Here is a 17827-nt window from a genome sequence, read left to right on the forward strand (position 1 = left end):
TTGCATCACTTTGGGAAGAGCTCGCTTGCGTAGTGTACGGTTTGGGTCAAAAAATGACCCGAATGTCAAAAAAGGGTTGAATCGATTTTAGATGACGAAAATGATGTTTAGATCAAAATTAAAAATTTGGGTATTAGAAGATTAATCATGAATATGTAAATTAATTCATTTTCATTGAAATTATGCACTTATAATAAAAATGTATGTATGTGACATAATAAAAATGTATGTATGTGACACGTATTTTCAATCGCTTTTGACAACACTGCCTACACACGATCGGGAGTACTTTGGCTGGTATTTTTTTTTTGTTTTCTTTTTCTAGTAGCACAAAATCAAACAATCAGTAGCTGACCAATTCAAATCTAGGTATTTATGGACGAGTCCATATAGCTACTAATTGACTGCTCTCACTTCTCATCCCTCACTCCTCTTCATTACTCACTTACTAATACTACTTAACATTCCTCATTCTTAATTTTCAATCAGTCATTCTTCTCTACTTATTTCTAACTTCTGACTTTTTACTGGTCTCTTCTCACTTCCCACTATTTACATTTCCCTTCTCATGGTATACTTCTCACTCACTCAGCACCTTTCAATATTCATTGCTCACTTTTCATTACACCCTTCTCTCTTCTTACTACTTTATTGCTCATTATTCCACAGCTCACTTCTCCTTCTTGACTTCTCTCTTTTTTTACTTCGCACTTCTCATTCATTACTACTCACTTGTCAATGCTTAACTTTCCTTACTGCTCATTGCTGACTGCTCGCATCTTACTCCTCACTCTACACTGCTTACTTCCCACTCCTTCACTGCTCAATAGTCAGAAATTACTACTCACATCTGCACACTCCTCACTGCTCATTCTTAACCCCTTCTCTCTGTCTCGTTTGTCGGGTGAAGTTCACTGCGTCCAGATTTTAGGACTGCCGCGGTGAGTCGATTTTGTCTATTCCGGCTCCGATTTTGTCAGCTTTTTTGAATAAGAAAAATATAATTGTGTTATACTGGGAAAAACTTGAAAATTAGAACACAGAATGTTGATAAATTTTGCAAATTGAGGGATGCAATTGTACGTTTCGATATACCAGCAAATTGGTACATCCTGTGAAGGACAACATAGACATGTGTACCCTACATGCGTCTCATCGGCGCAGTTGGTTGCTTGCAAGGTATTTACATATTCTAAGGTAGTCTTAGATGTTAAAACTGGCTGAGCGGCCATTATTTTTTCACCGTGAGAAATTCTGAAAACAAATCCCCCGCCACCTCAAATTCCTTTAAAATTTCGCTTCCTCTGCTTTTCTCCACAAACTAAACGTCATGCTCAGCCTTACAATATATAAAAACCTTGGTCGCTTGAGCGTGTGACCGAACCAAGCTCTCGACGCATACTAAATAGACACCGGCAGCATATACGGCTCGGTGCCTAGGTATGCGGAGTGCGACAGTAAGTCTCGGTACTATAATAACAATTCGTTCTAGCTTGTATGTTTAGAAGGCACAACCGCGAACGTGTTGAGGAGTTGGCATCTAAGCTGAAAGAGAGATGGAATTGTGAAAATAGGAGTGTTCATGATGTGGGCTCGGAGTCAGTTTGGCTTTCTATTTCGTAGATTTGTTACCTGTTCTGTGACTTAGTTGGTTAAAGTGCCGGTCTAGCGAATACGGAGTCATGCGTTCGAATCCCACCAGAACGCGATTGTTTTCACAATTTCATATCTCAATTTGCCAATTAATCAACATACTGTGTCTTTTAATTTTCAAGTTTTTCCCAGTACGATTCGACGTTCCTGCAAATTGGAACAAGCCTGTGAAAGGCAACATAGACATGTGTAATTGTGTTTTACTCAACATTATCATTTTATAACCAATACTAATTCAGTTGATGTCTTCTGGTGTCATATACAAATTGAGTGGGCTAGATGCAAAGGGGTGTAAGTTACAACAATCCGCTTTCGAGGCTTAAAGTTAACCACCAAATTGTTATCCCAGTTCCAAAATCAACTCAATTTTCATCAATTCTAAGTTCAAAAAAGGTTGAAATTTGACGAATTATTTAACACTCTTTAGAAGCCGTTCAAAAACCACGCAATCTTAGAGGAAAGATAAGGGGTGGGGGTGATTCTGAACAGAGACGACAGAAATGTATACGGTAATTTTGAGCTGCGATTGTTTCTGGAGTGTTCTCGAATTTTTTCCAGTTTTTTTTAATATTTATTACACCATACTTTCCAGGAATTTGTATTGGGATTCCTCCAGAAATTGTTGCCACGACTCCTTCAGGAATTTCAACTGGTTTTCTTCCAGAAATTCCCCCGGAAATCCTATCAAGGATTTTAATAAGAATTCAGTCAGATATGTCCCTCAGAATTTTTCCAAGCATTCCTCCTGTGGTGTCTGCTTTTATTTCTCTTGAAAGTGTTTTTGGTATTCCTGCAGGACTTTTCCGAGGAATTTCTACAGAATCTCTAGGAATATATCTCGGAGTTTCTGTTTGGATTTCTCCATTAATTCCTGCTAGAACTACTTCGTGGATTCATCCAAGAATTTATCTAGGGATTCTTCTCTCTAGAATTTTCTGCTGGAATTTTCCAAGAAATTCTGCCAGAGATTCATCCAGCCATTTTTCCGGGGACCCCTCTTGAAATTTATTTATAAAAAAATCTATGGATGCCTGATTTTTTACATTCACTCAGATCATTTTTATTTTTGTTATCAGTCAGTTTTGAATCAATTGATTTGATTTTTCGTACATGGGAAGTACTAATCGTGCCTACATGTGTACACAATTTTATGAGAATCGGCTCAAAATTGACTGAACGAAAATCTGACCCGTGTAAAAAAAAAGAATCGAGTATATTTCTCCACAAATTACTCAAACAATTTATCTGGGCATTCCTGAGGGGACTTCTTACTGCAAATTCTTCTGAAATCCACGCTGGAATTTCTCAAGCTATTTCTGCTGGTATTCTTCCAGGATTTGCTCCAGATGTTCTCCCAGAACTTTTTTCAGGAATATCTCCGTAGATTTTAAATGTAATCCAAACAATAATATCTTTAGAGATTTCTGTAGGAATTTATCCAGACATCATTTTAGGAATCCTTCCAGGAATTCCTTTGGAGATTGCATGATGGATTTCTTCAGAAATTACTCAAAGGATTTATCCGGGAACTTACGTGTTTTTACAGAAACTACTTAGGGGGTGCCTTCAGGAATTCCGGTACGACTTCGTCTTGTAATTTTTGCAGAAATTCATCTCGGGGTTCCTCTAAAAGTTTAACCATGAATTTCATCAAGGATTTCTCCATTGATTCTTCTTAACATTTTTCAAAAGTTTCTGTAGGATTCACAGAGATAACTTCATAAGATTTTTGCAAGGATTTCTTTATGTATTTGTTCAAGGATTCTTTTAGGAATTGTGTTTACTTGTGTGATAAGCGTGCTTTCCCGTTTCTGACTTAACCGGTCCCAGTTTTAAGTGTATGTAATGGATACGCGACAAGAGATATTTCAGGGTTAATAATTATTGTGTTATTTTCTCTTGAAAACTGGAGTTAAAAAAATCAATGAAAACTATACAAAAGGGCTCGTTCAGGAAGAGTATATTTTTCAACAAGCTTGCAGAACTTTACGGAAAAAATGATAACAAAAACTGCAGTCACAACTGGGGATTATTTTTATTACCGTACGGATTTGGGCCGAAGGGTTTCAGATTTTCATGAAACTTTTTCCACAGGCAGGGCTCATGGATATATGAACAAAAAAATTGAGAAAAATTCAGGGTCGCCTATTTTCCTGGAAAACTCAGGTGGAAATTTTTTGTTTTCCCTTGACACTACTTACTTTGAAAAATCATAACTCAAGAACGAAGCATCGTAGAAACAAAGTTTTTTTAGAAAATGAAAGCAAATTTTCTCAGAAATCCAAAAAAACGTGAACTGGAAAAAGTTTTCCACAGTTGATAAAATTCGTTAAGAAAAGCCGGAAAAACTATGCCCGAACTCATGGAAAATTTTCGAAAAAATATTTTTGAGAAGGTTATTTTATAAGCTTTAATCGCTGAAATTTTTGGAATGTACTTTTTTTTCATTTTTGAGTTATGGCTAATTTTGTTGAAAAATGTCCAAATGTGCCATAAAAGCCTTTTCTTTGAAAAATCAACTCAAGAACGAAGCATCGTAGAAACAAAGTTTATTTTAATGAAAACGAAAGCAAATTTTCTCAGGAATTCAAAAAAAAATATGAAGTGCTAAAAGCTTTCCACCGTTGAGAAAATTCATAAAGAAAAGCCGGAAAAACTATGTCCGAACTCGTGGAAAATTTTCAAAAAAATATTTTTAGACGGTAATTTCATAAGCTTCTATCGCTGAAATGTTTAGAATGCACTTAATTTTTGTTCCTGAGTTATGGTAAATTTCGTGATATTTTTTTTGAAAATTTTCCGCGAGTTCGAACATAGTTTTTCCGGCTTTTCCTTATGAATTAACTCGACGGTGAAAAATTTTGTGCAAATCTTGTTCTACTTCAAATTTTTATTGAGTTCCTGAGAAAATTTGCTTTCGTTTTCATTAAAAAACTTTGTTTCTACGATGCTTCGTTCTTGAGTTATGATTTTTCAAAGAAAAGGCTTTTATGGCACATTTGGACATTTTTCAACAAAATTGGCCATAACTCAAAAAACGAAAAAAAAGTACATTCCAAAAATTTCAGCGATTAAAGCTTATAAAATAACCTTCTCGAAAATATTTTTTCGAAAATTTTGCACGAGTTCGGGCATAGTTTTTCCGGTTTTTCTTTACAAATTTTCTCAACTTTGGAAAATTTTGTGGAAGGCTTTTATCCAGTTCATATTTTTTTTTGGATTCCTGAGAAAATTTGCTTTCATTTTCTAAAAAAAAACTTTGTTTCTACGATGCTTCGTTCTTGAGTTATGATTTTTCAAAGTAAGTAGTGTCAGGGGAAAATCAAAAATTTCCACCTGAGTTTTCCGGGAAAATAGGCGACCCTGAATTTTTCTCAATTTTTTTTGTTTATATATCCATAAACCCTGCCTGTGGAAAAAAGTTTCATGAAAATCTGATACCCTTCGGCCCAATTTGTACGATAATAAAAAAAAATGCCCAACTGTTCAAAAATTGACGAATGACCCTACATGTTTGCTTATGAAATTGTCCGAAAATCTCATGTAAATGGTGCATATCACAGCACTCTCCCCAACCGTGGTCGTCGTCGAACCAACCCACATTGCTTCACAGTAACTAACTAGTTGCCAAACTAATGAATTAATAATGCACCACATCACGATTCTCTCTGTCTTCCAGGTGGCTTAACAGCAGAGCGCGGTCGGGCACGGTTGCCGTCGTCTGTGTGCACCGGGTGAAACGATATACTTTACTTTACAGTAAGGTGCTGCACGGCTAATGAACTCCGTATTCTGTCTCGGCTGCACGCTCCTGGGCTTCTTCGTCGCTACGTAGCCATTAACAGTCGGTTGGGCGATCGGTCGGCTGGGTAGTAAACTACAAAACAACAACGGTTCTCCGGAAACATGACTCGGTGAAAGGTGTGAACAGTTGTTAGTAGTGTTTTTAGCTAGGCGCTTATAGAAGGAGCTGTTGGTTTTCGGGAGGGGTGTGTGTGGGGTAACAATTGTGCCAAAATCTTCGCCAAACCTCAATGAGTAGAGTAGTTTCCCGGGGTGTGTAGTTCCGCAAGTAGCAGCAAAGACATGACGTTTAAATTTCGCGATTCGATTATGCTGGTGACCGTCGTGATTGGCTGCGTTCTAGCAGCCGGCTCTCTAGCAACTACAGTACAACAACAATCTTCCAACGGAGGGCCAGACCCGACCGCTCTCACCGTGAGGGCTCAGTCTTGCTGCCGTGACAAGGACGTGCTATCCACGGTCCACCGGGAATGCTTCAACCATACGGGTAACGCTTCGTATCCGCTGCAGTTGAACTGCAGTCAGTACTACATCATCTACCAGGAGGTGGAGACGGAAGTGCACGTGGACACCCAGGGAAAACTGGTGGAAAATGAGTACGAAGTCGACTGGGAGAGGTAAGTTTGCCAAACAACGTCGTTCTTCCAACGAGCGATAATCATGTGTCGCACTTTCCCCACAGATACTGCTCCGGAACGCTGGTCGAAGGCACCGAAAACCAGCCGGTGTTTCTGGTGTGCTTCAACGCGGAAGATCAGCAACCGAACGTGTCGTTGTTCTTCAGCAAGGGCATCATGATGCTGATTTCGGTGTTCTTCCTGGCGGCCACCCTCTACATCTACTTCATCATTCCGGACCTGCGGGAAACGCAGGATAAGGTCACCTCGATAGCCGTGGCCTGCCTGATGGTGTTTATGATACTGCTGAGCATGGTGCAGCTGCAGGCTTCGCTTACCTTCCATCCGGTGCTCTGCATGACGATGGGTAAGTCTTCTTGTATGCAACAAAAGTGCCATTTTCCCCATTTACCTACCTGTCGTCATCGTTTATGCCGGGGTTAATGCGGGTGGGCGCTTAGTAGCATCGCAACTGCAGCAGGTGTAAGTTATTGCATCGATGATATGCACATTCCTCGAGCACCGCTCGCTTTGCGTTACTCGTGGTAAAACGGTTATGACGGCGACGACGTCGATGATGCCAAACTGCTGGTGGCAGTTCCTGTGCAGCCAGCAGCGTGGCTATTGTGCTTTTCCCAGCCAGGTAAAAGTTCTCCAGATATGGCGCGGCTCACGCTTCGTGAATTGCATTATGTGCAATGTAGAAGAAGGAAAAAGTATAAGGATCCACTCGGAAGCCAAGTTCTATGGAAGTTTTAACAACTAGCCATTTTCCACGTGACTGATTGTGAGGGAGTTCAGTTCAGTTTCTGCTCATGGTGGTTCGAAGTTTTACAGATGATGGAACTATTTTTTGTTCCGTTATTGCCACACTACTGTTTTTTAAAGTGTAAAGTACACCACTGTTCAGGCCCAGATTCGTGATCGAAAATGCTTTGCACTCGAAAAGTTTATTCCAGAGGAATAGTGTATTAATAAAAAATGTTTGTGGAATAATAAATCCTTTAAAAAAAATTAAAAGAAAGATTTATTATCCCTTTTTTAAGTATTGTTCATGTAATTGATTCACCTATAAGTGAACTAGTCTTCGTTAGCCTAGTGGTTGAGGCTATGGATCGTCAATCCCCGCCGTCTCCGGATTCCCGTTCAGGTCGGGAAAATTTTCTCGACTCCCTGAGCATAGTGTATCATTGTGCTTGCCTCACAATATACACATTCATGCAATGGCAGACAAAGGAAGCACTTCAATTAATAACTGTAGAAATGCTCAAAGGACACTAAGTTGAAGCGAGGCAGGCCAAGTACCAGTGGGGACGTGGAGCCATAAAGAAAAAGAAAAGTGAACTAGAATCTAGATTAATATAATTTTAGCATATGGAAACTTCCTAAACAAGGTTTGTTTTGATGAATGTGCACTAGTTATAATAGCGTTCAACCAGTTCCCTAGATCTCCTGCTAAAACCAATGACCAAACCATATTTTTAGTCGGACTAAACACATCCATACAAAAGCACTTGACCATGATCTAATCCAACAACTATATAGGATGTGCGCCACCAAAAAAGCATAAAAAATCGAAAGTTTTTTATAAAATGGCCAGTTTATTATTATCGAGCCCTAACGAAGGTTCGATCAGAGGACCGAAACGTCGGTGAAGATAACAAATTATCAACGCTAAAGCCAAAGAAGCCGAAGCTAAATTCGTACACGGCAAATTACTAAAATAATCGATACACACAAACCTTTTTTTTAATTTTTTGTTTATTTTTCTCATGCTAGACCCATATAGCCGAGGCGGTAAACGCACTGGTATTCAGCATGACCATGCTGAGGGTGACGGGTTCGATTCCCGGTCGGTCCAGGATCTTTTCGTAAAGGAAATTTCCTTGACTTCCTTGGGCATAGAGTATCTTCGTGCCTGCCACACGATATACACATGCAAAATGGTCATTGGCAGAGGAAGCTCTCAGTTAAAAACTGTGGAAATGCTCATTGAACACTAAGCTGAGAAGCAGGCTTTGTCCCAGTGAGGACGTTACGCCAAGAAGAAGAAGAAGAAGCTAGACACTTTTGTAACATTGATTTTTTTTAATCCTTATAAAACTATCAATACTTGTATTTTTGTGGATTACTTTGCAATACAATGATTTTTTTTTAATAGGATTTACATTTTAGGAACATTTGAGAGTAGCTAGTGTTAAAATAAGACTTTCTTAATTAAAAAATATACATCTCAAAACTTTTTTGATAAAAATATTAAAATACTAGCCCTTGTTCCCAAGACCATAAAAACACGAAAAACCTAATATATTTGCAAATTTATTGCACCCAAACTCACTTGCGCCCTTTCGTCGCATTTGATATGAAATCGATAACCAATTGGTCAATTGTTTCAAAAGTTATGATTTAAAAAAAATGTAGTTTTCGATAAATCTTGATTTTTTGAACCAATCTATCCTAAAAATGATCATTCTAATAAATACGGAATCAATTATTGTCGATGTCGACATATCCACCAAATTTCAAGACATTCGGATATTAACCATATCAGTTTTTGATTGGAATGGTGGTTTATAGAGGAATTCAGTCCTAGAGAAATATCTGACAAAATTCAGACTGTATAGAAAAGTATTTTGGATGAACCACGAGCTCGCTGCACTTTACGGCGAACCCAGCATCCAGAAGGTGGCCAAAGCCGGAAGGATACGGTGGGCAGGGCATGTTGCAAGAATGCCGGACAACAACCCTGCAAAGCTGGTGTTTGCAACGGATCCGGTTGGCACAAGGAGGCGTGGAGCGCAGAGAGCACGATGGGCGGACCAGGTGGAGCGTGACTTGGCGAGCATTGGGCGCGACCGAGGATGGAGAGCGGCAGCCACAAACCGAGTATTGTGGCGTACTATTGTTGATTATGTCTTGTCTTAATGATGTTGAACAAATAAATGTATGTATGTATGTAGAAAAGTATTTTCCAGACTGCTGCACGAAGTTTTCATCTGAATAGGAGAAACTCTAGTAAACAATCAAACGGATTTCTCGAAAGAATTTGCTGATTGAAATTCAAACTGAACTCCAAGAGTAATTTATGAGAATATTCAGAGATATTTCTAAGAAACTTCTTAGCGATTTTTAGGAGTATATTTTGCCAAAACAGCCAGAGTCATACCGGAACGGAGTCCACAAATTCAGCATAAGATTTCTCTAAGAAATTCTTCAAGAATTCTGCCAGAAGTTCCTCAAAAAATGCCATCAGGAATGTTTCATATGATTTCTACATAATTCTTTCAAACATTCTTTCGAGGAATCCTCCACGAATTTATTCGAGAATTCTGCTAGACATTTCGTAAAGATTCGTCTGGCAATAAAAAAAAACTCTTTGTCGATTCGCTCAGACCAGAGTTTTTTTTACCAGAGTTTATAGATATTCGTTCGAGGACTGCCGTAAGGATTCCGCCAGAAATTTCTTTGAAATTTTTTTCTTTGGGATTTCGTTCACACTCTATGTGAAGAATAAGCCTAAGTTAAAGTTCACGAATAAAAAAAATCACTTGGATGGTTTCTCCACAGATTTTTCTAAAAATATGATCAATGATTACACCAGAAATTCCTTCGAAGATTCTTCCAGAAATATATTCCTCTAGATACAGGGAGTACTCAAAAAAACTGGGACAGGTAAAATTTTCACTTTTCAAAAAATGTTCAACTAGCTGTAACTTTTTGAAAAAGGCATCATATATTCTTAAATTTTTACTGTGAGTTCATCAACTAATTGTGTATCAGTGGTCCAATTTTGGAAAAGATCGGACTTTTCTACATGACTGTCTCCGAAGGCTTTTTTTAAATAAATTCTTTCGAGGATTCTTGGAAATTTTCGTTAAAAAACTCCAGAAATTGCTCTGAGTATTTTTCCGGCAAGTTCTCTGCTACTATCCAAAACTTTTATTGAACATTCCTTCAATGGTTTCTCTAAAAAAATCCACTGAACACTCTGAAAATTTCTCCGAGGATTCCGCTACAGCTACTTCATAACGGCAGAGGTTCTTCCCAAAGTTTCCTCAGGAAATTTTCAGGAATTCCTTCCAATATATGCTTCATAACGTTATCAAAAAGTTTCTCAAGAAACCCCTCCAAAGAATCTTCAAAGAATTTCTTCAGAAATTTTCTTGAGAAATAACCCAGAAGTTAATGGGAATTCTTTCAAATATTCTTCGAAAATTCTTGCAAGCATTACAGTGAGGTCCCTTTAATGAGGTTCTTTGATAGTTTCTCCAGAAATTCTTCCAAGGAATCTTCCACGAATTTCTGCGAGGATCCTACCGTAGAATACACCGTGTATTCTTTCTGAAATACTTGCAATGATGTTCCAGTAAATTTAAACACGATTTTTTAAATAAAAATTTCTTCGAGTATTCCACCAGGAAATTTCAGGTTCTTTCAGAAATTTGCCTTTGTATACATTTCACTAAAATTTCTTCAAGCATTCCACCAAAAGACCCTTCAGAATTTTTTACAGGATTCTTCGAGAAATTTCTCCGAGGATTCCTCCAGAATTTTCCAGGGATTCCAATTATCCAATGTGTTACGAATTTCTCAGAAAATTCTTTGAAGATTAATCCAGGTATTACTGTGATGATCTTTCCCAAAATTTCTTCAAGAGTTTCCCCGAAAATTCCTGTAATAATTCCTCAAGAAATTTCGCGACTCCTCCGAGGGTCCTTTTGGGATATTTTCCGTGGGTTCCTCATGACATGTTTTAAACAATGTCTTTGAATTTTCAATGAGTTTCACCAGACATTTCTTCAAAGATTCCTCCAGAATTTTTTCTCCGAATGCTTTTAAAAATTCCAGGGATTCCAGAACAAGTTTCTTTAAAATTTGTGCAGAAACTTTTGCGAGTAATCCTACACGAATTTCTTCGAAAACTCATTAAAAACAAATCCTGAAGATTTATCCAGAAGATCGTGTGATGCTTCCAGTATATTTGTTTCTAGATTTCTTTCAGAAACGGCTTCAAGAGTCTGCCGATAAGTTCTAACAGAAATTTATCCGAGGATTTTTTTCTCTCCTCATTAATTCATGAGTTTCTTCAACAAAATTCCTTCTCCAGAATTTTTTCAAGAACTCAACCACTAGTTTCTTCAAAGATACCTCCTGGAATTTATCTCAGAATTTTTCCAAAAATTCCTCCAGGGATTCCAGCATAAGTTTCTTCGAAAATTCGTGCAGAAATTTCTGCGAGAAATTCCTCAAAAAATCAATCCAGATCGTGTGATGATTCTTCCAGTACTTTTGTTTCTAGATTTCTTCCAGAAACCGCCTCAAGAGTCAAGCGAAAAGTTACTACAGAAATTGCACCGAGCGTTTCTGCATAAATCCAACGATTTTCCAGAATTTTTCCTAAAATTCCTTTGAAATTTCTCTGAGGAATTTTTTATTAATATTTTTTTGAAGGTTCTTGCGATTTTTTTCGACAATCTTTTCATTAATTCTTGTGCAGGTTTTTCCTGTATACAATTCATCCGAAGATTTCCTTGAAAATATCTACAGTATCGGGCAATAAAAATGCACCAAAGCTGTTTTCCCATACAAACTAGTCAACTTTAGATTACCATACCTCAGTTATTTCTCAACTGATTGTTTTCATTTATCTGTGACGAACTACAAAACATTTCAATTTTCAAAAACTGCTGAAAAAGTTCAGCGATAACTATTGTTACAAAAGTTACAGATAGGTTGAATTTAAAAAAAAAATCGAGGATTAATCCATAAATTCTTGTGATAAGTGCGATGATTCTCACGAAAAATTTAGCCCCATTTTTTCTTAAGGATTTTTACGCTCCACAGTTTTCTTTAAGTATTCAGCCAGGAATATGTTCGCATGTTAGGGGAATTCAAAGAAACTGATGTACATACAGAATGCCTGACTATTTTTTTGTGGAAAGCTAAAAGCAAATATTACCCAAACTTATAGGAAGATTTTTTGGCAATTTTGAATGTGTGCTTCCGGAAAATAGAAATGTTATTTTTTTGTTAATTACATAGAAATTTGTTTTTGAAGTATTAGATAAAAATAATTCAGCATATGAAATACTGTCTATTAGTTATACCGGAAATTCTTCCTTTTATTAAAAACAATGTTTGAGAACCATCTTTCGCGAAACATTCTCCAGAATAATGTTTGAAAGTTTGTGAAGAAATCTTCAGCTTTTCTAAAGAACGTTACCATGGACTTCTCCACCAATTCAACAAGAAGTGTAATTAGACATGCTCTCGAGATATTCCCTAAAATACCTGGGAGTCCTTCGAATCTAGTTCTAAACATCATTGTGATTAGATTCCATCAGAAATTTCTGAATACTAACCAGAAACAATGAAAAAATTCTTAAAGAGTTCCAAAATGATTTTACAATAAATGCAAAAAAGCTATTAGAAGCTCTTCCAAGTAACATTTTGATGACCAATTTATTTTATTAAGGTTTGGAGAACCGTCATAAAATCTTATACCTTTTATTTTTGGTTTTATAATGGTTCTAAGAACCTCTTCTAGTCTATTTAACTAAACAATGTTACGTCCATCAACTCATCTCGACAAGCTAGCTAAAACGTCTCCAGGTTGGTTTTCTTATTAAATCATCATAAATGAACAGATCCAAAAAATACTGTTTATAAAAAATGTCTTTATTTATTATTTTCTATAAACGCAACTTCTCTAAGCAAACCTTCAGTTATTTCTTTATAAGTTCGAGATTTTTTTTCAAAAGTTGATCATGAAAATCTCAGAATGTTTTCCTAGAGACAACACCTCCGAAGCAACTTGTTGATGACCAATTAGTCTTGTAGAGGTTTTAAGAACCGTCATGAACCATAATACTTTTTATTTTGGTTTTATTATGGTTATGAGAACCTTTTCTACTCTTAGAAAAGTATCTAGAAGAAGTTGTTTTGATCATGCTTTCATGAGGAGTTCATTCGTGGATTTCTCAAAACAGATCTCTTTTATAGGTTCCTCCAGAAGTTGATACTTTAGAAATTCATGCTGGTTCAGTTTCTCAGAGGTTTCTCCAGGAAAACTTCCTTCAGAGAGTCTTTCCGGAGGAGTGTCTTCTGAGATTTCTTCAGAAAACGTTCCTTCACGAATCCTTTCGAGATTCATCCAGTGGATATTTGGGGAATTCCTCCAGGGTTTCCTCCACGAGTTTTGTCAGTGATTTCTCCAGGAGTTTCAGCGGTGACTCTTCCAGGAGTTTTATAAGCAATTCCTCAAGGCGATCCTCGGGAAGTTTCTCTGAGAAATTTCAAAGTTTTTGTTTTAGACACTCCATATACAATATCTAGACATTTGTTTAACAGTTTCTCCTAAAAGCCCTTTCTCGTTGGTATTCATTCAGAAACCTCTATAGCAAATACTGAAAAAAGATCTCCTTCGAAGTCCGACCTAGAGTTTCTCAGAGAAGTTCTCAAATAGTTCTCCTAAAACTGCCCCCAGGATTTTCTTAAATGATTTTTTCAAGTTTTTTTTAACTTGTCTAGAGTTCTTTAAGACATTATTTCAGGATGAATTTATTCAGGGATTTCTCCATGAAGAGTTCTCTTGATGGGTTTTCCCAGGAGATGGTACTTAATAATTTCCTTCTGGCGGAGTTCCCTCAGAGATTTCTCCAGGAAGAGTTGCTTCAGAGTTTTTTTTCCGGAGGAATACCTTCGGAGATTACTTCAGAAAAAATTCCTTTGTAAATTCTTTCGAGCTTCATCCAGTAGATATTTCAGGATTTGCTCCAGCGGTTTCTTCAAGGACTTCTCTATGAATTTTGTCAGCGCTTTCTCTGGGGGTTTGCCAGGGATTCTTTTAAGCGTTTTACCTGTGATTCCTCCAGAATTTCCATCAGCAAATCCTAGGCTGATCGTCGGAAAGTTTCTCTGCGAAATTGTAGCAAAATTTTCATCTAGAAATTGTTGCAAGAGTTCCTCCTGAAATACCTCCAAAAGTTCTTTTTGGTACTCGATTAGAAACCCCTACATCATTCTTCTACGAAGTCCAACCTAGAGTTTTTTTGTAGACGTACTCCAAGAGTTCTTTCAGAATTACCTCCAGGATTTTCTTTAACTATTTTTCCAAAAGTGCCCACAGGAACTCCGCTAAAGAGATTTTTCAACATTGTAGAATTTTTGAAGTCACGCCATTCAACTGGGTATTCTAGTGAGATTTCGATAAGTTGTGATTTTGGAAGTATATAATTAATAAACTGTCATTACAACTGTGAGCGATTTAGGTCTGACTTTTACATAAATTAATTCTAAAGTAATTCTGAAAATTATTACAACATTTTGATGAACTAGCAAAAATCGTATTTTTTTCCAAAATAAATAATATGTCTATTTATAAGTTTTTTAAAAGCTTCATCAGTCTATCTAAACACCTTTCCAGCGAAAGTTCTCCTTTAGGAATTCATCTGAGTATTTTCCTACTAGTTTTTGGTAGATATTTTCTAAAAAATATGAAGATTTCTTTTAAACATTTCTACGTTTTTTTTTTTGAAAATTCTTTACAATTCATTCCAAGAATTACTTCAGAAGTTTTACTAAAAACTTTCCGCAAATTCGTCCGAAGATTTTTTCAAGAATGCCTGCTTCATTTTTTCCTGAAAATTCTACAACGTTGTTACAGGAATTTCTTCGAGAACATTTTCTGGAATTTCCACAAAATTTAAGAAATTCTTTTCCAAATTATTTCGACAATACTCCCAAGAACTTCTTCAAGCATATTTTCAAATATTCTTTAAGGAATTGTTCCAGAACTCCTTTTACAGGTTCATTCTGAAATTCTGCAGAAGATATTTTCAGAAATCTTTGCCCAAGAACATTCCCAGAAGATATCTTCAGCAATACAACCGAAGATTTTTTTTAAAAAGACACTACATCGTCTTCTGCTAGAGGCTGCACAGACTGATCATTACCATACACGAGACAACGGACAACACACATAACACACAGTGGCCCAATGGCGAGTTTTCCCCAACTGGAGCGGGAATCAAACCCGCACTCCGAGGCTTACGAAACGCCTAGACGGCTGATTCCGCTAACCGCACGGCCACGAAGCCCACAAGAGATCCTTCGAGGATTTCTCTAGGAATTTCTCAAAAGATTCATCCAGAAATTACTTGGAAAATTGCAGCAGAAATTCCCAGCATTTATAGATTTTTTTTCCAGGATTTGTCATAGAATTTCTTCCAACCGATTCTTCCAGATTATGTTTTCATTAATTTCTTCCGAAATTTCACCGAGGTCTTTAACATAGTATCCTTCTGAAAGTCAACCGTTGTTTCTCATTAAAAAGTGTACGAGGATTCTTCTAAGAATTTCTTAGAAGTTCCCAAAACATTCTATGTAGAAAAAATCAGAAATCTTTGCCCAAGAAAATTCCCAGAAGATGTCTCCGGCAATTCCACCAAAGATTTGTTTTGAGAGATCATTCGAGGATTTCTCAAGAAATTTTTCAAAGGATACATCCAGAACTTACTTGGAAAGCTGCTGCAAAAATCCCCAGGCAACACTTATTGATTTTTTTTCCCAGGATTTGTTTGAGAATTTCTAAAAAAAATCCTCCAAGCGTTCCTCCAACGATTCTTCTAGATTTTTTCAAATAATTTCTTCCAAAATTTAACCGAGAGCTTTATTAACAACTGTCTTCCTGAAAGCTCAACGAATATTTGCCCATGGTTTTCACTAAAAAGCCATCGAGGATTTTGCCAAGAACGTCTTAAGAAATGTCGTCGACGATTTTCCACAAAAAAAAACATCCTCTATAAATTATTCCGAAGAATCCTCCAGAATTGTGTCCGTCCTTCAGAGTTTTTTCCAGGGATTCGTCTAGCAACAGTTCTTCAGAAGCATATCTAAAGATTTCTGTTGAAGTACCCCCAAAGGCATAATTTAATAATTTTTCTGATGTTTATACGGTGATTTCTTTAAAATTGCATGCAAAAATACTGCGAAGCAATTTTATGAGAATTCCTCCATAAATCATGCATCCAAAAACTTATCCACATTTTTTCCGAGAAATTATCAAACAATTCGTTCGAAAGATCCTTAAACATGTTAACGAGATTACCTCGAAAGGAATTCCTCCTTCAAAAATTCATCCGAGCATTTCCCCACAAATACCTCCAGAAACTTCGAAATTTTTAAGTGTTTTATTTATTTTTAATCTTCCATTAGTGATTCCGAAGAATCCTCCTGAATTGTGTGCATCCTTCAGTTTTTTTTCTTCTGGAATTCATCTAGCATTTTCTACCCTCAAAGACAAAATTTTACCAATTTCTCCGATGATTTCTATAAACTATTATGCAAAACTGGATTCCTCTATAAATTCCATAAACATTCTTCTAAAAATTCCTGCGACGATTTCTTCAAAACTCTGAGAATTCCTCTAGAAGTGCATCGAAAATGAAATATTCATAGATTTCTCCGAGAAGTTATCAAGAAATTCTTCCGAAAAGTTCTTCAGAAGTGTTAACGAAAAGTTGATCCTCCAAAAGTTCATCCAAGTATTTTCCCGGAAGTTCCTTCAGAAACAAATTTATGTGAGGTTTTCTCTCGAAATTTCTTCTAAAATTTTTCCAAGAAATTTCTTCGGAGAATCCTCCAGGAGCTCCTCGTAAGGTTTTTTTTCCCAGATATTCTACAGAAGAATCCTTACATTTCTCCGTTGACTCAAATAGAAATTCTTATGATGATTCATCCATAAATTCTTTCAAGGATTCTACCAAAGCATAATTCTACGACTAATCTGATCATCTCTTCGTAAATGTTAACGAGATTTTCTCGAAAGAAGTTCCTCCTCCAAAAGTTCATCCGAGGGTTTTCACAGAAATTCCTTCAGAAACTACTCTGAGAACTCCCCTAAAAAATTATATGAGGTCCTCCAGAAATTCCATATAAAATTTAAAAAAAATCTTTAGGGAGTCCCCCTGAAGCTCCTCTGAGGATTTTTTTTCCAAATATTGTCCAGAAGAATCTTAACATTTCTCCGTCAACTCAAATAGAAATTCCTATGATGATTCCTTCAAAAATTCTACCAGTTTACAATTAAGATAAAAATTCTTTCAAGAAATTTACCAGTTGATAGTTTTAAGACTTCTTCTGGAATTCCTAAGGGCACCTCTTTAGAAATTTCTCAAGATTTGCTTGGTTTCTTAAGCGTTCCTGAGATTTATCTAAGAATTCCACAGAGAATTCTTGCACACATTTCTTCAAAAAAAAATCCCGAAATTTTCCCAATATTTCTTCTGGGAAATTTTCCAGGGACAAGAGCGAGAAAGAGAGAAATTACGATCAACACTCTTCGAAATATAACTATTGATTTCCGTTGTTTTCCTTTAGCACTCGTAACACTATTTGGAGATTCCTCCAATAATGTACTCTGAATATTTCTCTTGACAATTTATTTAGTAATATTTCCAAAAATACGATAACGAGCTCCTCCGAGGATTCTTTCAAGACTTCATCTGAATATAATTCTCAGAATTTAGAAGACATGCCACAGCAAAATATCTTCTGAACCCTATAGGAAGGCAAAGAGATGCGAGCAGTTTCTTGACGAAATTTCAAAAAAAAGTTAAAAAAAGATTTTCGCAAAAAAAAACTTTTGAGTTAAAAATTTGAAATAAAAAATATCTGGAAAAAATCTCCGAGAATTTTCCTAGAGATAAATAATAACTACTTTTTGCGGAAATGTTCAGTAAAATTCATGGAGG

The 17827-nt window shown here is 36.6% G+C and overlaps 2 protein-coding genes across 2 annotated transcripts in view; one reads left to right on the top strand and one right to left on the bottom strand.

Annotated features, from left to right (window-relative positions):
* Positions 1-17827, bottom strand: part of LOC109429325 (RNA helicase aquarius) — a 323063-nt gene that overhangs the window by 163892 nt on the left and 141344 nt on the right. The window lies entirely within an intron of this gene.
* Positions 1-17827, top strand: part of LOC109401017 (probable G-protein coupled receptor Mth-like 1) — a 147574-nt gene that overhangs the window by 113679 nt on the left and 16068 nt on the right. The window contains exons 2-3 of the mRNA XM_029860117.2: positions 5333-6074; positions 6140-6441. Coding sequence (XP_029715977.2) covers positions 5740-6074; positions 6140-6441 — 637 coding nt within the window. The 5' untranslated portion in view covers positions 5333-5739. The remainder of the gene's footprint in view (positions 1-5332; positions 6075-6139; positions 6442-17827) is intronic.

Source organism: Aedes albopictus, chromosome 1, assembly GCF_035046485.1.
Source record: "Aedes albopictus strain Foshan chromosome 1, AalbF5, whole genome shotgun sequence".
NCBI lineage: Eukaryota > Metazoa > Arthropoda > Insecta > Diptera > Culicidae > Aedes > Aedes albopictus.